Source organism: Pyricularia oryzae, chromosome 2, assembly GCF_000002495.2.
Source record: "Pyricularia oryzae 70-15 chromosome 2, whole genome shotgun sequence".
Taxonomy (NCBI): Eukaryota; Fungi; Ascomycota; class Sordariomycetes; order Magnaporthales; family Pyriculariaceae; genus Pyricularia; species Pyricularia oryzae.
This window is the reverse complement of record NC_017850.1, coordinates 3113913-3132746: the sequence shown is the minus strand read 5'-3', so window position 1 is coordinate 3132746 and position 18834 is coordinate 3113913. Positions and strand designations below refer to the sequence as shown.

Genomic DNA, 18834 nt, shown 5'->3' with positions numbered 1-18834 from the left:
TGGAAAGGCCTGTCTTGTTGGCCTCATTACGCGAAGCATACATACCAGGAGCATAAAATCTTTTGACGCCGTGATTTTAAACATGGCGTGTTTTGTCTTTTCTAGGCTGCGATGAACTTGCTTTTGCGATGGCCCAATTATATATCATATGAAGACTCGATCATTCTGTTTTATATGGTTAGACGAGACACAAAACTGGGAAGACTCATCGGACACGATTTTTGAAAGAAAAAAATGAAAAAAATGAAAACCAAAATCATCTTTTTGTCTACCCTCCGCTCCTGACAAAACCCCAAAGCGTCCGATCTTTTTTTGTTATCCAAAATCACCTGCCCCCGTCGTCAGCACCGCCCGAACCAGTTGGCGTGACATCGCGCTTCCCGAAGCGCGCCCCCAGGCCGCCGATATCCCTCCTGAAGAACTTGCCAATATTCTTGAGGTTCTCGTTGATGTTGACCTGCGGGTTCCCGCCGCCGGCACCGCCGGGGATGCTGACGCCCAGGCCCGTGACGCCCGTGTCGCGGGCGGCGCTGAGGAGCTTCTCGCCGATGCTGCTGGCGGCGTCGAGGCCTGGGTTGGTGGCCATGGCGCCGCCGCCGCCGAAGCCAGACGAGGCCATGAGCGGGGTTAGCAGGGGCGAGCTCATGACGAGCTGCTTGCCGCCAGGCGCGGCAGTGCCCTCCTTGTGGATGGTGAAGAGCTCGACCAGGTGCGCCTGGTCGGCCTTGGAGCGCAGGCCCTTGAGGTCAAGAATCTTGCGGAAGTTGGTGTCGGACTTGTCGCCGATGTGGATCAGGTAGGCCTGCACGAGACCCTCGGGCGGCGAGGCCCGGACTTGCAGCGTCTTGAGCAGCGGGTCAATCCGCGACATAATTTGATTGACGCGCTTCACAAAGCTGGCCGAGGGTGTGTACTGAGAACCTTCGGGGTTGGAGTGGGTGTGGTACGACATTAGGCTCTCAAAGGATTTTGTGAGGACGTATTTATCCAGGAGCATCTGCCACAGACCAATGTTAGCTCAGTTTATAGAATGGAAAGACACCGTTGTCATCATGGATTGTAGACTCGCCTGCTCGGCGCCAACCTCGGAGACAGGTCGACAAAGAACAATGTTGGCAATGTATGCGCTGGCCATCTGTTCAACCAGGTTGTCGCAGAAAGCGCGAGCATACTGCTGCTTGACAACCAACGGGAGAATCTCTTCAGCCTGATTGTTGACATGCTTGAGCAGCTCAGCCACGTATGAGCTTTGGTCTCCAACGCCTTCCATCCGGCTCCAGTTCGTGTTCTTCATCTCACGCCAGGCCCCTTCACATCCAGCTTCGACCTTGTGCACTAGCGCGAGGACTGCAGCGCTTGCAACGCCAAGAAAGGCGTCCGACTGGGATGAGAGGTCGACCTTGACTGCCAGTTCGGGATCGACACGCTTTCTAATATTCTCTTCGAGCTGATTGGTGTTTGTGTGCCAAAAGTCGGCAGTATTGAGCACCAGAATGGTGTCCTCGATGGCGGGGCCTTGAGGGCCACCCCGTTGCAGGAAGCCCAGAAGGACTTGCTGCGCATACTCGTCGAGATATTTTGAAAATATCTTTGTAAGATCAAGGAGCCTGTCACCAGTCGACAGCTTGGCGCACTGAGACAGAGTTGTCTTGTAAAAGTGAAACAGCTCAATGGCTGAAGGGATTACAGCCTGGGGGCTAAACTCTTCGTCGTCTGGAATGAGCGGCTGGGTTCGGTACTTGGGTATCATGGAACCCAGCTGTCTGTCTTGAGACTCGACCCAGAGGCTGAGATATGGCTCAAAGGCGACCGATATAGATCCATTGAAGGTGTGTGTGCCCCTCTCATCCGCGGAGCTGAGCGTGTCAATACTCGCACGGGGCATCTCCGAGGCGAATCGCCGTTCAATGCTCTGCTCAAAGTCCATGGTCTCCTGCAGACAGCTAAGCAATAGGTTGACGTCGATCTTGCCACTGGCATCCGGGCGGCGCATGCTCCTCTCCAGTACTCCCTTGAGGTCGTCGCGCGTACCGTCACAAAACGCAGCGGCAAGGGTCTCGTTGACGCGCCAATGGGGAGGGAAGATGGCAGCGTGCTCCTCCTCGTGGGTCTTGAGCGTCCGGCGAAACCACGCAAAACGCCGACCGATATTATCCAGACTCCCGGCCTCATCGTTGCCCCTGAACACCTGACGGTATTCCCGCAGCTCCGTGTTGACGTACCATGTCACCAGGCGAGCGCGGGCATTATCCCCGAGGGCATCCATGACTTGACAGGCCTCCACCAGTGTCGGCCTGTGGGCTGTAACGTCTCCCTTGGCAAATGCCAGCTCAAAGTCCTCACAGACCTGTTCCAGCAGCTCCCTCTGCAGCTCCGAGACGTTTCTACTCAGGACGGCGATCTGCTCGATGGACCTGTAGCTATTAAAGTGCTTCATGAGCTGCAGGACGGCCTGCAGCAGGCCGGCGCACTCTCGGTACTGGCGGGACCTCGCTAGGCCCCTCAGCTGCTCATATGCGGTGGTCAGCATCTGGAGGCGCTTGAGGGCGGTCATGGACAGGGTGAGGTTGCGCTTGGTGCCGTCGAGGCGCTTGATGTCAGCTGTCATGGTGGTGATGTTCCGCTCAGTCTGCAGGGCGCGGGTGCGGACGCTCTCGATGCGCTTGAAGAGGCCGGCCAGCTCGGCCTGGGCGCTCTGCATGCGCTCCAGCGACGACGACGGCCCGTAGGCCTGCTCCGTCTCGAGCTCGACTATCGACGTCGATAGGCCATCCTTGTGAGCCTGCAGCGCCGCGCTGACTGGTTCGATCGATGTGACTGAGGCCGGGTGGTTGAAGAGGAGGTTGAGGTGCTGTACGGGGTCATAGTCAACTGTTTGAGGAGCGAGGGTTGGTTGTCAGTGTCACGGTAGCTACGGTGAAGAGAGGTGAGCGGCTGGACGTTTGGAATGCAACGCGCGCGCAGGCTCCAGAAGCAATTGGAAACAAATGACCCGAAATTAGCGAGAACAGAAACAGTACTCACCAGCATCTAAGGATGAGGATTCGGTCAATTTACTGGTGTTCATCTTGGCCTTTGTGATTTGCTGTCTGGCATTGGATCTGGCCTGTCCTGATACTAAATGTAAGTACCTCTGTACTAAGCAGTCTGTCTAACTATGACGGGAGGTGGGTACGTTGGGTGAGCTAACGTAACGGATTAGCACAGCGGGCCAGATTGCGCGAACCAGCGGTACGAACTGCCTTGAATCACGTGCTGACGCATGTTAATACAGCACCTCACCTCCCCTTTGCCTTTGTCACTTACTACCTACCAACCAACCACGCGTGCATTTCATTCATTGCCTTGCCAGAAAACACCATGTCCCTGCAACATAGAACCACGATGCTATCTATGCCTGATATCAAAGCGCAACTTTGAGAACTTTTTTCCTCTTTTAATTCACTTTCACTTTTACCATCTTTCATCTTGCAGCTCCCAATCATTCCCAATCCATTCTACAGTACTAGCAGATCGATGTAACCAATGCTCATCAATCTCGAGCCTTGTAGCTTTACCAACTCAAAATGCCACCACAACTCCCCGAATCCTCGGGTCCTCACATGCAAGCGATCACATCCTACAAACATATGCGGCAAGCATGAGGCGCTCCCCGGACCCGCGGCCCCTTGCATGAGAAGCCGATACCACCCCAACCAACCGCCACACCCACACTTCCCCCAGGTCTACAGCTGCCGGGTACTTCGTAACACAGTAGTACTGTACGTGCAGTGTCGGTACGAAAACCCCCCCCCCCCCCCCCCCGAAATCAAGCAGGTTTACGCGATGTTACATCCTAAAAAAAGGGATTTGCCCACGAACCGCGACAGGGATCTGTTTCTTGTATGATGTTGCGGGTTGTTCGTCTCTTTGAAACTTCCCTATATTCATTTTGCTTTTTAATCCACCTCTAACTCGGAGTCCCGTGAACCTTGACCTTGCCATCTTTTTTTTGCGACCCCAAGACGTTTAAGAACACTCTAATGCCCACCCAGCATACAAAAAAAAAAAAAAAAAAAAGACAAGCTTGACTCTAATTATTCTGCAAACCAAATTCCAAGGGGGTTGCTGGTTGCCTCATGCCGTCCGCCAAACCTGAGACAGAAGAACCTTCCCACCCTATGCACGTGCTGTTTTCCCGTTGTGAGCCACTTTGCCATAGCCCACATCACCCGATGAATCGATTATCAAAATATCATGGCGCCTACAGGTAGGCCAAAAAAAAGAGCCATGCCAAGTGTCATGGCACCTATACGCGCGTATAGATCGGCCGATTGCCTTGCCATGCTGTCCGCAAAGACAACGGCAAGCTCTTACACCAACACGCGCTTCTTGTGACACAAATATCGGGGTGACTTGTTCGGCAACACCAAGTCCTTATTCGAACTCGGTGGCAGACAACATCCTTGGCTGTGCCCTTGTCATAGCCTATAAGCTGCTTGAGGCTATCAGGTACCGTGCAAAGTCCTGAATCCAGCCGCTATTAGACTTCTTTTACTGTCCTTAGAGTCTGCTGGTCCCGCCCAATAGAAAAGGCCCTGGCGCATCATTGTCATGTCAGCCCCAGGTCTTACGTCGTAGAGGGATAGACGAGTTTGACTTACACCTAGGCCCTTCTGCTTGCAATATGTAGCCTTCATCTTGACTGTTTCTGGATTGTCGTATGTGACGAAGCCGCCGTCACCACCGACGCACTGCGCCGCAACGAGCCCCTTATCGACCTGCTCCCGCGTTCCCTTCCTTGGGAGCTGGCGATATTCAAATACACCATGCTCTCCCCCGGTACCCTTGAACCTGTGCCCTGGTCCAGTAGTGTTGAGGAAACTTCGCCCGTATATGGGAATCCCAAGGAGAATCTTCTTGGCGGGAACTTTCCGTGATAGCAAATAATGTACGGTCGATGACCCCGATGATTCATCCTTGCCTTTAGCGTACAATTGAGCGTGATGGCCACATTTATGCGTCCAGGATCCGTACAAGTCGTATGCTTTGATGTTTATATAGTCCAGATAGTCCGCGGCCATTGCCAGATTGATATTCTGCAGAACCGAAATGCCCGCCGGTAGAGCCGCTGTGAGTATATATCGGTCCTCAGTCAGATAGAGGCGTGCGGCGGCTAACAGGGCAACGAAATCGGCCCCCTGTTGTGGGTCGGAGGGGTATTCCCAGTCAACTGTTCGCTATCAGCATGTGCCCCTTAATAGGTCACCCCTGAGAATGGAGATGCGGGCTAAGAGCGAGATCAAATAAAAGACCGATGTATTCCAGAACATGGGGCATTCGCACCGTCAATCCCATCGAGTCCAGATGCGTCGACCAGTCCCTGAGCCGATCGTGCAAAGTTGTCCCGGCGGACAGCGCTAGCAGCCACGTGGGGAAATATCTCGCTGGAGTTGCCACCTCCCACCGATAATACAACTAGAAGGTGAGGGTGTTTTTGCTTCAGGTACATTAGTGAGCCGAGGCCACCTTTGACCCCATCGCAGGATGCGCCTGCGTCTGCCCACTCGTCGCTTAACTGTTGCCCGTGTCAGTCATGAGAGGATTACTGAGTGACTGGAAGACTCACAAGAACACTCCCATCGCTAGACACTTGTGCATGAGCATAAAACACATGGCTTATACAGCTGTAGTTGAGCTGCCCCGGTGTGTCCCCCTTGTATATATGGTGATTCGGGAAATACACTGCGTTTGTGTACATGACGCTCGACCCGCTGCGGGACTTGCGCGACTTGCGCGAAGCAGATGAGGAACTCATCTCGTAGGTTTTCTCTCGTCCTGAACTTTGGACCGAAACAATTTTGATGTCGGGCGTGGAATAAAGATCGAAGTAATTGTCACTGACACCTAATAGACAACAAGACGGCAGAGAGGAGGTCAACGGGCCCGACCAGTGACAGGCCAGACCATCATCGCCTGATAACGACTAGGTAGCTATTTCGAGCAATAGCGACTTGCCCCGTGGTCTCGTTACTGGGGATTTACTTTCTTTATTTGCCGTTGTCGTAGGACCCGCTAGGACATCCGGTTGGGCACATATACCGACCCGTGGGGCAAAAGTGTGTTTAACAAGGGAGAGAATTCCAAACAAGTACCACAAAGAAGAATCAAAACGAGAGGACCCAAAAACAAAATAGACAAGAGACGGGCACAAAGACCGCGTCAACACAAACGTTGAGCAAGTGGAGTTTTCTAGCGCATACCTCGCATATATCCAGGGTGCATGTCATAATCGGTTAGAATACAGACGACTGGACAAGGGATGAACCGGTAGAATTTTGTGAGTAAGCGCAATGGTAAGATCAGATCAGGCCTTGTCTCCTATGATTTGGACGTTGACGGGTTTGCCGATCAAGCAGGATTTGGGACGCCTGCCATCAGTGGCCTGCCTGGTATGGAAACACCGCGGTTCGTGGGGTGGGGGTGCCAGGCGGCAGTTGAGCGCTCATCCGTTTGCAATTGTCTTTGACTTTCGAGACATTCACTTGAACGTCCTTGCGGTGGGAAGAGGTGCTTAAACGCAAAGCCTGCGATGCCGCCGCGGCGTACGCAAGCTGCATCTAGGTCACCGAAACAAAGATAGAGATGGGATGGTATGCGCATGTTGAAGTTTAGGTCATGCCAGCCGAGGAAGGAGTCTTGGCTTGTTCATTCGTGTTCACGAATTTTTATAAGATTGACATTTATTACCCCTGAACAGTAGGGATGAGGGGTCAAGGGTAGAATTCTGGGAAGCAAGGCTTCTTCCCCTGGTTCGGTTTGACCAGATATGCTTCTGCACGTAAGGGTCAGGTGGGTAGGTGGCAAGGTGGTTGGGTGGATAGGCAGGGTATGTAGGTCTCGAAGTAATACGACGTAATCAGGTAGGCAGGTAGGCAAGTACCTTATATCAATTCAAGACTTTGGGAGCGGCAAGCCGATCGATCTGCGCTCGAGGCCTCCTGCGGGAACCTACCACTGTATGTAACCATCGGGGGAACGTGGCTATTATTGTCGGAGCCATGCGAAGCAAACTGGTGGACCAGCCCGTAGGGGCAAACTTACTAAGTCTTGTTTCGCCTTTGCCGCAAGGGAAGCGTACAGACAGAGCCGCTGACGGGGTCCAAGTGCTGGTCCAGTCTGTGGGCGTTGACTGACGAGCTAAATACCGAGGTTGCAGTTTAGCATCCCAGCTCATTCGTGCGTAAGGCGCGGTCCAGACAGACAGAAAAACCGCCGGCCAATCGACAGCACGGAAACCCGATGTGGTTTTTTTTTTTTTTTTTTTTTCCCTCTTCTTGAGAAATCCCTCGATGGTGGAAGAGAACAACGGCCGAAGATCGGGATCGACCAAGGGAGTAGTGCCGCGTTGCGTCGAATCCATCAGTAAGAGATACCGCCAAGTGGTATCATTCTGGGCTAGTCAACCCCTCGGCAAACTCAAACTCGATAAAGAATACCGCAGTGCTTGACATGGTTCGTGGGCTCCGCAACAACCGGTTGATGATCTTGGCTTTCCAGAAGCCGCGGAATGGGCTTCTGTCTTTGGCCAAAACGGCCGTGCGGTGTTTTTTTTTCGGGATGACGGCAGCACCAGACCTAGACTGCCATCGACACTCCATGGGCAGCAAGCGCTTGACAGGCGTCGTGAAACACTGCGATGCGTTGTTACGGAGGCGCGCTTCAGAATCTGCATTGCATCCATTTTGAAGACGGGACAAGAAATCGCGCAAAAAGCAGTGTCATCAGAACATAAATCAAGAGCTAAAAAGTACATCACGGGCGAGAAAAGAAAGAAGACTGCAGGAATGTTCCATTGCAGCGTGCCTGCTACCTATCTCTGTCAAATTCCTCCAGAGTTACCTACCTTCCTACCTATGGAGTAGAACGTCGCTTGCCACGTGGTCTAGCGCCTCACTCACCCCACGCGTTTTGGGAAGGTATTAGGTAAGCCAAAAGCGGTGAAGCCATTTGACAGCTCTGTGCGCGGCTTCCCAAACAAAAAGATCTCTGAGAAATTTTCCTACAGGGTCTTCTTTCCTTCGTTTTGCTACACCAATTCAGGAACCCAGGAAAGCCACCGCCGCCGCCAATGCTTCTTGTATGGTCTGGTCTTCTTTAGACCGTGCCTGGATAAGTATCCAGTCACATAATTACATCTCATACATGAGAATAGCTGCAGACTTGGTAGCTGCGTTACGGCGATACGGCGATTCCCCGGAGTCTCCAACGTTTCAAAAAGAACAACTTCCATGCCAGCTTTACACGTCTTTTGACGCGTATATCGACATTCGCATCGCCTTCCCATCGGCGTGAATGTTTTCGCTCTGGCAAAGATTAAATATAAGACCCGTTTGCTGGGCGCCCGGTTTCGAGAGAACGTTTTGCTTCTCTACGAGATTTCGGGAATCAGTAGTGGTTACATTCACTATAACACTGTCATTTGTTTCATAGCCTCACTTCAAAATTGACGTATAACTGAGCTCCTGCAAGCCGTCAGTGTTATTTGGTCGCATGTTTTCCTCTGAATCATGGTAACCCGTGAGTGTACATATGGATGGTTTCAAATGTTGTTCATAACTGTTTGATGTGCTAAACTGGGTAATACTAAATCACAATGATGTCCTTTAACACTCACAACTACCACCGACAAAGTTCAAATCATAGCCAACCCTTCGTCAACAGGACAGCTTACGAGCGCCTCGCCTTCCATGCCCGGAGTTGGTGGTGGCAGACCTCCCGTCTTGGTCAAAAGCCAACAGCTGGCATACATGTTTACTCTGTCAATGCACCGAGTCTCTGGGCTGCGACATCCAACCCTTTTTGGCGCGAATCCCAACTTGGCGAACTCTTCCACGTACCACGGTTTCAAACCAGCCGAGCGCAGCAGCACTCTTCCGCCGGGCTTGAGCGCCCTGTTCAGCTTGGAGATTTGTGCAGCGGCAACGCCGGGCTCTTTGGGGTCAAACCAGTCCATGCTGTCCATCACCACGGCGACAGTCAGGGATCCTGGCGCGAGCCCGGCGAGCACCACGTCAATCTCTTCCGTGTGGATACGAATGCGGTCCTCCAGAGCGCCGCGGCGGGAGAGCTTTGCGTGTGCGGCCGGGGACAAGTAGTCCGGATGGCAGCGCGGGGAGAACTTGCCCGCCATAGTGACGTAGTAATAGGGGTTTTCCTCGGCGATATGAGTGTCGTGCGCCACGGGGTCGAGCGTGTCCGACATGAACTGCCAGATGGCACTTGTCCGCGAGTTACTGGCCTCGCCTCGCGAGACCACCTTGGAAGTGGCGTGGTCCCTCTCGAGCATGGCGAGCTGGTGCTTTGGCACGCCCAGGGCCGACCAGAGGAACTGCTCCTGGCTGACCACGAAGTTGCTGACCATGCGGGACAGGAGTGCCGGACGGATCCGTCCCTGCCAGATCTCACGCTGCTCGTTGAGCGTCTTCGCTTCAAGCATTTCACGCACGGCGGAGCGGACCCCAAACGCAGATGAGATCCAGCGGAATGCCCTGATCGCGTGCTTGGATCCACCCGTGTCGTAGAGACCGTGCTTGCTGGTGAAGATGTGCGCGTTGGCGAACCAGTATTGGAACGCCCGGCTCGACAGGTGGGGAGACAGCTTGTTAATCAGGAGCGCGCGGAACTCGTCGTGGTGTCCTTCGCCAAAGATCTTCCAGAAGTCGGCGTAGTCAAGAGCTGAGTATGATGCCAGCTTGAGCTCGAGAAGGTGGTTCTGCGACGGGTTGAGATCCACTGCGTGAACTCGTGCGGGAGACTGGCTGATGTATGACAAAATGTTGTCTCCAGCGCTCGTGATGGCCAAGACGACATCATCTGAAGAGATCTTGAGCAGGCGGGCGTCGACGCGGGTGTCTTCCCAAGTGAATGCATAGATGTACTCATCGTTAAACTGCTTGTGCTTTCGCAGCTGATCGTCGTAGTAGATGCGCCACGCATGGTTCTGGTAGAAGAACGACGGAAGTGGTAACCCGGCCGAGCTGTTCTTCACGGCTACCTGAACCGCCTTGGGGCTGACGTTCTCGTGCAAGCTCTGTGTAGAACCATTCTGACCACTAGAGGTCTTGCTGCAGCCGATCCAGATGTAGTATGGGATATTTCCCAGCATCCGATTGCGCGTGTTGACCCCCAGGACTGTCCCAAAGCGGTACTCCAGGTAGTCTCGCCTCGCAGGCTCGAGGCTGACACGGTCGAGATCAAACCAAGCACGCCAAAAGCTCCGGAGGATGAAGCCACAGTGCCTCCCAGTGAGACCGGCTGTGTGGTTGCGGAAGCTGAAATCAACCTTGGATTGCGCGTAAAAGTCGACCACGCCCATGATGCCGCCAGGTGCGAGAAGCGAGCTCAACGAGTCGATGACTGAGTAGAAGTCGGGCTTTGGGATTATCCCATTAGCACTCCACTACACATGCCCGTGGAGATCCCAAACCAAACTTACAATCATGGATAGGCTGTACGACATTGTCAGCAGGTCGGCGCCGATTGCCTGGTTCCAACCCTTGGGGCCGCTTGCTTCATGATCTTCGATCCGAAACTTTCGCGCATCCTGGCAGACGACCCTGACGTTCTTCCAGCCTAGTCGCTGAAAGCGTTGCCTGGCGACTTCACACAGGGATGGAGAGAAGTCGACGAGGTAAACACTCGAGAAGAACTCGGGAACATCAACGAAGCGGTTCATTGCTTCGATGTTCCAGCCAGTGCCACCACCGATCTATGTTGAGTGTGGGCGTCAGCAGTCTGCTTCTTGGCCATAAAAGAATGCCGACATAGTTTGAAGAATGGCATGCGGTTCTTCTTACATCCACCCAGATTCGCTTCTGGTGTGACTGCTTCTTTGCCCTGTGGAGGAGCTGAGCTGCGGCGAGCGCCAACATGTCCTCCCGGCCCTTGAGCAGAGTCGTCCGTGTGACATCATAGATGCTCGCCTGGGTCTCGTAGAAGGACTCGAGCGCATCCTGCTGGGTGTTCGTGCCGCCGACCCGGTGCGGCTTGACGAAGCAAGTGTAGAAGAAAAGCCCAAAAGCTTGAAGAAGGCCGGGCGACTGGTCGCCTGTCTTTGGTCCTTGTTTGTTCAGGAGACGAGAAAGGCCAATCCCAAGACAGAGAAGTGTGCCAAGGCCAGTGAAGATGAGTTTGTTGCTGTCCATCTCTAGTGGCTGAATGTTACCACCAAGAAAAGCCATGATACTCTCTCATACTTGTGCCGGGTCTATGGCGCCGGAGGAAAAGTCCTGTTGCTGTCTGCTCGGAGGTACCTTTGACGCGAGAGGATGAAAGACAGGATAGGGACTAGGGCTGGGGTGGTGTCAAGACAAGGGGAGATATATGTCAGAGCTGCTTGGCTTGAATGGTATGCATCTTGTCCATCCTCACAGGTGCTTATCGTCATCCCCGTGGGCCCCCCACGAGGTGCCGGTTGGCCAGCCACTTGATCGGCCACCCTGGGGAGCATGGCGATCAGGGTTCAGGCAATGGGCAGGTTATGGGGAATACGGATCGGGGATGGAGTCATCATGCTGGCTCGGCTTCTGGGACGACCAATTGAATAACGTTCTTATTGCCCTTGTGCTAGACGTGGGGAGTTCAAGATCCACGCATTAGAACTTAAGACATGTTGTCCGTTTCGGGGGATTTTCTTTGACGGACTGGTCTTAGCCAATCGACATGACCACATGCTGGAATCACTCGCAGTCCCGAAATCATGTTCAAGCGTACGACTGTGGTGGATCAAGTAGCAACCACCAGATCAAGCAGTGCCCTATCACAAAACTAGCTCTAGCCTAGATTATGCACCCGGTTCCTGGGGATGTTATTCTACCTGGTAATAGCTCTTGATCAAACCGTCAAGACACAATATACTAAGTTAGATACCTCAAGCCACAAATTGGAACGACCTGTGAATATTGCCTTTTGTCTTGAAACGCATCGTGGTTGTACAAACCTCTACCCATTGCAGACAGCACAAACAACCTCGGCCGTCCGTTCTCTCTTTTGCTCTTACATCAACAAGGCTTCAGGCAATTGGAGCTGTTCATGGGTAGATCCAAGCTTTCCACATATTTGAAGTCGAACCCCCGGCCTTGTTCGTTGGATGGTTTTCGGGGTCCACTGTGGCACACCACAAACTTTCCTCGACCAATAGAAATATGATCTCAGAACACGGGTGGTGATACAGCAGCTGAATAGTTGATATCTGGTTGAAGCGGCTCATAGCTATCCCTTATTATCCTTATTAAATATAGCAGTTGTGCAACAGCTTCGGCCGACTTTCCCCGAAACTAGGGTCGCTTGGAGTATTCGGGGATATCTAGGCACGGAGGCACGGGGTCTTGGATGCATGTGGATGGCAATTGGATCGGCCTAAAGGCAACCCATTGTCGATTATAAGTTGGGCTGTCATGAAGCAATCTTTTCAAGACAGCTGTGACTGTGTCAAGTAATATGGAGTCCATAAGGGAAACCTGGAAAAGATTTGCTGATTTCCACCTAGGTTAGGTAGCGAGGTGAACGGCAGCAAAAGACCTAAAATGGGTAGGGTAGATGAAGATCAGAGAAGACGAAGAAGGGAGAAAAAAGAAGAATAGTACAACGGAAGGAAAGAACAACTGAATGAAAGCCCCGAATATAATTAGAATATCTTACACATTAGTCTGCGGTAGCTCTTTACGCATGCTATTTCTATCCAGGGCGATGTTTCGAGGGCGCAAAAATACAGAGTCTGGGGAAAGGGCCAAACATTATGATCGGTTCGTGTCTTGCCGCCAATCGGATCCTACCCTAGGCGGGGGCGTGCTTGCACAAACCCCACCAAAACTACCAGCCCCTGTCATTCTACAGTCCGACCTTGTCATCATTGTGGATGGATCTGGACCGCGACAGCTGTGTATTGTTTCAATCAACCCATCGCCAATCCATCAATTCATCAGTAGCGCACAATCGTCATCAGATAATACCATTAACTTCTGCTTAGACTCTTTGGCATCCGACTCTCCTTTTATTTTTCTGTCGAATTAGATCCGATCCACGCTATTGTGCCGCAAAAATCGCGATTATCCGCCTCGTCGCCGAGGCGATTGACATTTATCAATCCATCTCGCTAATCACCAACCACATCACCCAATATGCCTCCCGGAGGCTCCAGCCAGAAAGGCACCGGCAAAAAGGGCGCCGGTGCCATCGCGCGCCAACGAAGCCGCAACACCACACCGAGCTCCATACCACCTCAAACCACGCTACCGCCAGTTGAGACGTTTGAAAGCGAACATTTCGAGCTCAAGTTCGACTTGATGCGCAACCTCACATACGAAGACCTTTTCGAACAGGGTGCCTCAAGCTCCGCAATACCTGATGCTCGCAACCTCGATGGCATCTCGGGCCGTCTGCAGAAGCTGCAGGATATCACCGAGAAGCGCGGTGCGGGCTGCGACAGGGGCATGCGCTTGCTGGCAGGCACGCGGCGCGATAGGATGGACGAGAGGGCTCGTGAAGAGGAGGAGGAACGTCTACAGAGGGAAGCCGACGAGGACCGACGCGCAACTAAGAAGAGGCGAAAAGACAAGGACAGCAAGGAGAAGGACAGTTTAGCCCCCCAAGAAACCAACATTGGTAAGTCTGGTTGGCCATTAATTTTGCGTAATTTCTTGTATCCAAGCAGTGGTAGGAAAGGGGAGAGTGGTCTGACGGTGACTGCCACTTTTTCTGCTTGCGGCAGAGAACCCCACCGTGGTCACCGACTGGTGACATTCCTTGTCACATTTTACTGACATGGTCATCACACCTCAGAGCGCTCATCACCCCTCCGGGATCAAAACGCAAAAGCCAGAAAAGCTTCTAGAGAAGATTCCGCAAGCTCACTATCGTCACCACGAGAACCTACGTCGCCTACCGCAATGGACTTGGATGAGAAGAAAAAAACGAGCGGCGACAAAGCCGGCAACGACGAAGAGGAAGAAGAGGAGTCCTCGGAGGACGAAGGCGCCCCGCCTCCAAGGCCTGTTCCGCAAAACCAGACCTTTGGCGAGGATCCGTCCACCTTCCCCGATCCAACCGTGTACGAAATTCTACCTGTCAAGCCAGGCATGAGCCATGAGGAGATATGCGAAATCTACAGTGTTGCGACATACCCCCCAAGCGATCTTGCGGACCTCATTGCAGGAGATCCACCAGACAAGGACTTCACCAACGGCAAGGTTACAAACCAGATCAGCTTCAGCACGTTCTCTACATATCTAGAGCCTTATTTTCGACCTTTCAACGAAGAGGATCTTACTTTTCTTAGGGAGCGGGGTGACCGGTCTACGCCGTTCATTATGCCGAAGCGCGGCAAGCGCCACTACACGGAAATTTGGGCAGAGGAGGATGGCGCTATGAATGTCGACTCGGGCCCTGGTAGAGATAGGCTGCCTACAAATCAGCCTCGTGGTAACATCGACCAAATGAACGATAATGTCGCAGAGACGGACAAGCTCTCAGTCGGACCGCTGCTCTCACGACTTTTGTGCGCCATGCGCCCTGAAGGACGCACGCAGCAAACCGAGACCGAAAAGCCACCCCAAGCTGCATTTCCAGACCCTGGCCTTTCGCTCAACGGTGATCTTGGAGGAGCTGAGGAGGCCGACGCGTTTGCTGCTGGTGGGAACTTTGAACTTGGCCCTAATGGAGAGCTTGTCATGGTCGGCGGTCCGCCACCTGCCCCTTCGACTCAGCCTCTCGCCTTTCCGGACACACAGCTCAGCGCAAGTAATCTCTTTGACAGTCTTGGCCAGAGCTCAACGCCCGCAGCGGGCAAAACCTTGCCTCCGGCAACGTTCATGGCGGAGTCATCCACAGACGCCTGGAAGAAAGCGTCACACCCAAAGCTTGACTACTCGCAAGTCGATGAGCGTCTCAAGCAAGAACTGCGTCATATTGGCTTTCTGCCCCTTCCTGATGCTGCTACTGCAGCCACAAATGGAGGTGGCGCCGCTAGCGGAACAAATGGAACCGCTAACACGGGAGTTGCGGCTGGCGGGGCGGATCCATCGTGGACTGCAGACTACGATGCCGGCTTTGACGATGAGGTCGCCGCGCGGTTGCGTCTTTTGCAATCCCGTCTTCGGGAGCAGATGCTCGTCAACGGCGCACGCAAAGCACGGCTCATGGAGCTCGTGCGAGAGCGCATGGCACACCAAGAATACACTACGATCCTCGAGGATCTCGACACCCAGGTGCAACAAGCGTATCTTAAGCGGACCAGAACTATGGGCAAGGGCAAGGCCAAGAAGAACCGCCCTGTGGCAGTCTCGGCCGCCATGGCCAGACCTGGCATTGGAGACCATGCCCGCACGCTAATGGAGAGGCGACGACGCTGGATTGAGAACATAGGGCCCATTTTCGAGGACGATATGATATCCAAGGTGCCGAGGAGCAGTGACCCAGGCAGTACCATATTCCAGGACGATACCATGTCGGGCTTGATAGAGGCAGAGAAGGATGCATGGGACGAAGAAGCTGACGAAGAAGAGTGATGCGCATTTTCATTTCAGACAACAGAATGACTTTGAGGCGTTGGTCTGTGTACATTCTACAGCTCAGGGTCTCGAGGATTATGTACGATGCCGCGGCGAGACAGTTTGGTTGATGATGGGTTAAAGCGAAATGTCGCCTTGGGAGAGGATCGCACACATTGATTGACTGTGAATGATACCCAAAGAGATAATTCCTCACGTTTAGCTTGCTTAATTTGCACCTAATTTCTGTAATACGCCCTAGATGGGAAACGATAGACTGGAAATCAGTAGCGAATGAAGCTCCCACAACCAAACCCCATCAGTCATACATCATGCCTTTGATTTTATCGTCTGAGATGCCTTGACATGTCTCTGCCAACCCGTCAGATTCTCGCCATCGTTACATTCACACTTGACATAACTACCATGCCCGTGGCCCGACTTTGTTCGTTCTCGTCAGACATCTATTTGGACTTGACTCGTTTCTAAAACCCTAGTGATCCGCGCAGATTTTAACTTTGCTCTCGCATGAAATGGACCTCCACCTTCCGAATATCAATAAAACCCAAGATAGTGGATATAAGATCTTCGGCAGGTCATTCAGAAAGAGATGCTGGTGAACGCGGGGCCGACGGATAAAAGCGGTACGGAGCAGCTGGGACCGACTTGAGTTCCCTCGGCAAAAGCTTGGTATAATGACGCTTTTCTGGGGTAGGTGTTGTACACCTAAATAACCCACCCCTTGTGCTGCTCCGGGAGTATACAGCTCCCTTTGTGTAGCCCTTCCTCATTTGTTTCTAGACTAGAACGGGCTATACTTTCTTGCCTGTAATATGCAGGTGGCTTGATTGGTGTCAGCATCATACCCGGTAATGAATAAAGGGCTGGACAAAACTAAAAGAGCTGTATATGAATACCTAGGGCCATAAGCCAAGCAAGCAACGCTAATCAGTGGGTCAGTCTACGGGTAAAGTCGACCGCACGGCATGGCACTTTATATACCGCGCGCCGCGACTCCTGTCTACGCAAGCTGCTCTCATTGCCCTTGATGGGGAGTTTATGTTTTGTAATCCACCAATTCGCGGAATTGTCAACCCTCCGTGCGAAGGAATATGCCGAGCTCTTTACAGGCACCGAAGGTCAGAAAGGGGAATATGGCACCGAAGGGGTATAAGTCGACATCGCCCGGCAGCGTTTTACCCAGAGAGCGATGCTCAGGCGTCATGTCCTCTCTGATAAACACTCGGGCAGGTCAGGTCTTTCGAATTCCAAGAGCCAGCGTCTGAATATAAAAACCCGGATACCTATGCACAGCTAGAAATTACAGCAACAAAAAAAAAAAAAAAAAAAAAAAAAGAAACAAAGATGAAGATCACAACCTCCGCAGTCCTCGCCTGCCTGACAGCTGCTGTGTCCGCCCAGGTACAAGGCACCGGAGCTACGACGCGGTACTGGGACTGCTGCAAGCCATCGTGCGGATGGCCCGGAAAGGCAAACCTCGCTTCTGGACCGCTGAGGACCTGCGACAAGGCGGACAACCCACTGAACGATGGAGGTAACACCAGTGAGTTTATTCGCGTGGGGCTCTGGGCCTGGCTGATATTATCTGGCTACGTGTCTGACGAGAACACTTCCAACTTTGTAAAGAGTCCGGATGTGACAATGGCGGTGGAGCTTTCATGTGCTCGTCGCAGGAGCCGCTCGCTGTCGACGACTCGCTGGCTTATGGTTTCGCGTAAGTCTGCAGGGCGATTTCCCGGGATTCGGGTTTGGGAGAGGAGGCCGAGAGCTGTGAAAAGCGAATAAGGAAACAACGTCCATCACGGCGCTGACCTTTTTTAAAACTAGGGCTGTCCGTATCTCCGGCCAACGCGAGTCTGACTGGTGTTGCGCCTGTTACGAACTGACTTTCACCAGTGGGTCGGTGGCAGGGCAAAGGATGATAGGTGGGCAACCATTTTTGGCCAGGGCATCCCTGAAGCCTACAGCAACTCATCATGACGTGCTAGAGCAATCCACTAACCGGTCATGACCGACCCATCCGATAGTGCAAGCAACGTGAGCGACCAGCGTCCAGATGCTTCTTTGAATGTGAGTAACATACGAACTGGGGAACAAAGATACTGATACCAGATCTTCTCAGGAACACGGGAGGTGACCTCGGACAGAACCACTTTGACATTGCGGTGCGTCCAAGAAACCCCCCCCCCCCCCCCCTTTTTTTTTTCTTTTTCTTTTTGACTTGACATCTGCTGGCCCACTCTCTGCAGAACGAATCCCTGACCTAAAACTTCTCTTACTGTAGATGCCCGGCGGCGGTGTGGGCATATTCAACGCATGCACGGAGCAGTACGGTGCGCCGGCCAACGGATGGGGGGAGCGATACGGCGGGGTTCGGTCTAGGTCCGAGTGCGACGCATTTCCCGAGAAGCTCAAAAAAGGTTGTTACTGGCGATTCGACTGGTTTAAGGGAGCCGACAACCCAAGCGTGTCATTCAAGCAGGTCACTTGTCCGTCCGAGCTCACCTCCAAAAGCGGATGCGTGCGGGCGTAAGTAAAGGCGGCCTTGTTAACGACGCCGACGGGTTGACAGGGCTGTGGTGCAGATCTTGGTTGAAATGAATACCTGGCCCCAGTGCCAAGAGAAAAGGGTCGATCGAGATCAACTTTGAAAGGTCGGGGTTTTTTTCTCTCTCTTCTATTGATTGACGACAAAGGGGGACAAAACAAGCTGCCGGATCTGCTGTTCGTTACATTGCTACCTACCTTACCCACCTACCCCTTCGGACTTTAGCCAGGGCAGGCAAGAACTTTGTAGATAGGTAGCTGGGTAATCCCAAACCGGAGATCTACAATTGAACACGACCGACAGGCAGATGCTTTCCATGTGGCGGCCGATTTCAGGCCAAAAACAAAAAGCCAGACGGACAAAAGTCCCGGGCAATCCACAATCGCTGTTGCGGCCTTTTGATTGGCGGCAGCCTTTAGAATAGGATGGAAGGCTGAGGTGCGCTCCGCGGGGTTGCAGCCGGTCCGCGTTAAGTACTGCTGTTTGCAGTGGTCACCTACTTTTGTGCTACATTGCATACTTCGTACGTGCTTTGAATTGATCATCGAGCTGATGGTTCGCCACGGTATCTCCGAGGCCTAAGCTTAATCCTACACACTTCACATTGCAAAGGATACCTACTTCGTACGTAGGTGATTTCTAGCCTAAACTTTATGCTCCCTCCTTTGTATTCATGCGACGTGTTCAGGTATGATGTATGTGTGCCTGGTTAGGTAGATTAGCGTTGGGTGAAGCGGG

The 18834-nt window shown here is 52.8% G+C and overlaps 5 protein-coding genes across 5 annotated transcripts; 2 read left to right on the top strand and 3 right to left on the bottom strand.

Annotated features, from left to right (window-relative positions):
- Positions 1 to 35: 35 nt before the first annotated feature.
- MGG_01331 (vacuolar protein sorting 53) lies at positions 36 to 3148 on the bottom strand. Its single transcript, XM_003714208.1, has 3 exons — positions 3025 to 3148; positions 1070 to 2871; positions 36 to 997 (listed from the first exon to the last, which is right to left on the bottom strand). Exons 1-3 carry the CDS (start codon positions 3065 to 3067, stop codon positions 326 to 328), a joined length of 2517 nt encoding a protein of 838 aa, XP_003714256.1. The 5' UTR covers positions 3068 to 3148; the 3' UTR covers positions 36 to 325.
- An 889-nt stretch (positions 3149 to 4037) lies between these two features.
- On the bottom strand, positions 4038 to 7848 carry MGG_11231 (uncharacterized protein). The gene is made up of 4 exons (XM_003714207.1): positions 5609 to 7848; positions 5326 to 5557; positions 4644 to 5212; positions 4038 to 4577 (listed from the first exon to the last, which is right to left on the bottom strand). The coding sequence occupies exons 1-4, from the start codon at positions 5795 to 5797 to the stop codon at positions 4488 to 4490; spliced, it is 1080 nt and encodes a 359-aa protein (XP_003714255.1). The 5' UTR covers positions 5798 to 7848; the 3' UTR covers positions 4038 to 4487.
- Positions 7849 to 8674: 826 nt separating this feature from the next.
- Positions 8675 to 11223, bottom strand: MGG_01330 (uncharacterized protein; the record flags this gene model as incomplete). Its single annotated transcript, XM_003714206.1, has 3 exons — positions 8675 to 10414; positions 10478 to 10750; positions 10839 to 11223. Coding segments are annotated over 3 exons (2398 nt in total), but the record flags the coding sequence as incomplete, so codon positions are not given.
- Positions 11224 to 12889: 1666 nt separating this feature from the next.
- Positions 12890 to 15805, top strand: MGG_01329 (transcriptional regulator Ngg1). The gene is made up of 2 exons (XM_003714205.1): positions 12890 to 13644; positions 13822 to 15805. The coding sequence occupies exons 1-2, from the start codon at positions 13161 to 13163 to the stop codon at positions 15543 to 15545; spliced, it is 2208 nt and encodes a 735-aa protein (XP_003714253.1). The 5' UTR covers positions 12890 to 13160; the 3' UTR covers positions 15546 to 15805.
- Positions 15806 to 16869: 1064 nt separating this feature from the next.
- MGG_01328 (endoglucanase) lies at positions 16870 to 18081 on the top strand (the record flags this gene model as incomplete). Its single annotated transcript, XM_003714204.1, has 5 exons — positions 16870 to 17091; positions 17175 to 17262; positions 17376 to 17473; positions 17661 to 17713; positions 17833 to 18081. The coding sequence occupies exons 1-5, from the start codon at positions 16893 to 16895 to the stop codon at positions 18079 to 18081; spliced, it is 687 nt and encodes a 228-aa protein (XP_003714252.1). The 5' UTR covers positions 16870 to 16892.
- Positions 18082 to 18834: the final 753 nt, after the last annotated feature.

Excerpts from the sequence above, each read along its gene's own strand:
- MGG_01331 (XM_003714208.1), bottom strand. The coding sequence starts at position 3,067 with ATGAACACCAGTAAATTGACCGAATCCTCATCCTTAGATGCTG. Across the intron at positions 2,872-3,024 it reads ATCCTCATCCTTAGATGCTG|TTGACTATGACCCCGTACAG; the intron begins GTGAGTACTGTT and ends CTCCTCAAACAG. Across the intron at positions 998-1,069 it reads CCGAGGTTGGCGCCGAGCAG|ATGCTCCTGGATAAATACGT; the intron begins GCGAGTCTACAA and ends GGTCTGTGGCAG.
- MGG_11231 (XM_003714207.1), bottom strand. The coding sequence starts at position 5,797 with ATGAGTTCCTCATCTGCTTCGCGCAAGTCGCGCAAGTCCCGCAGCGGG. Across the intron at positions 5,558-5,608 it reads CTAGCGATGGGAGTGTTCTT|TTAAGCGACGAGTGGGCAGA; the intron begins GTGAGTCTTCCA and ends CACGGGCAACAG. Across the intron at positions 5,213-5,325 it reads TGGACTCGATGGGATTGACG|TTGACTGGGAATACCCCTCC; the intron begins GTGCGAATGCCC and ends GATAGCGAACAG.
- MGG_01329 (XM_003714205.1), top strand. The coding sequence starts at position 13,161 with ATGCCTCCCGGAGGCTCCAGCCAGAAAGGCACCGGCAAAAAGGGCGCC. Across the intron at positions 13,645-13,821 it reads CCCCCAAGAAACCAACATTG|AGCGCTCATCACCCCTCCGG; the intron begins GTAAGTCTGGTT and ends ATCACACCTCAG.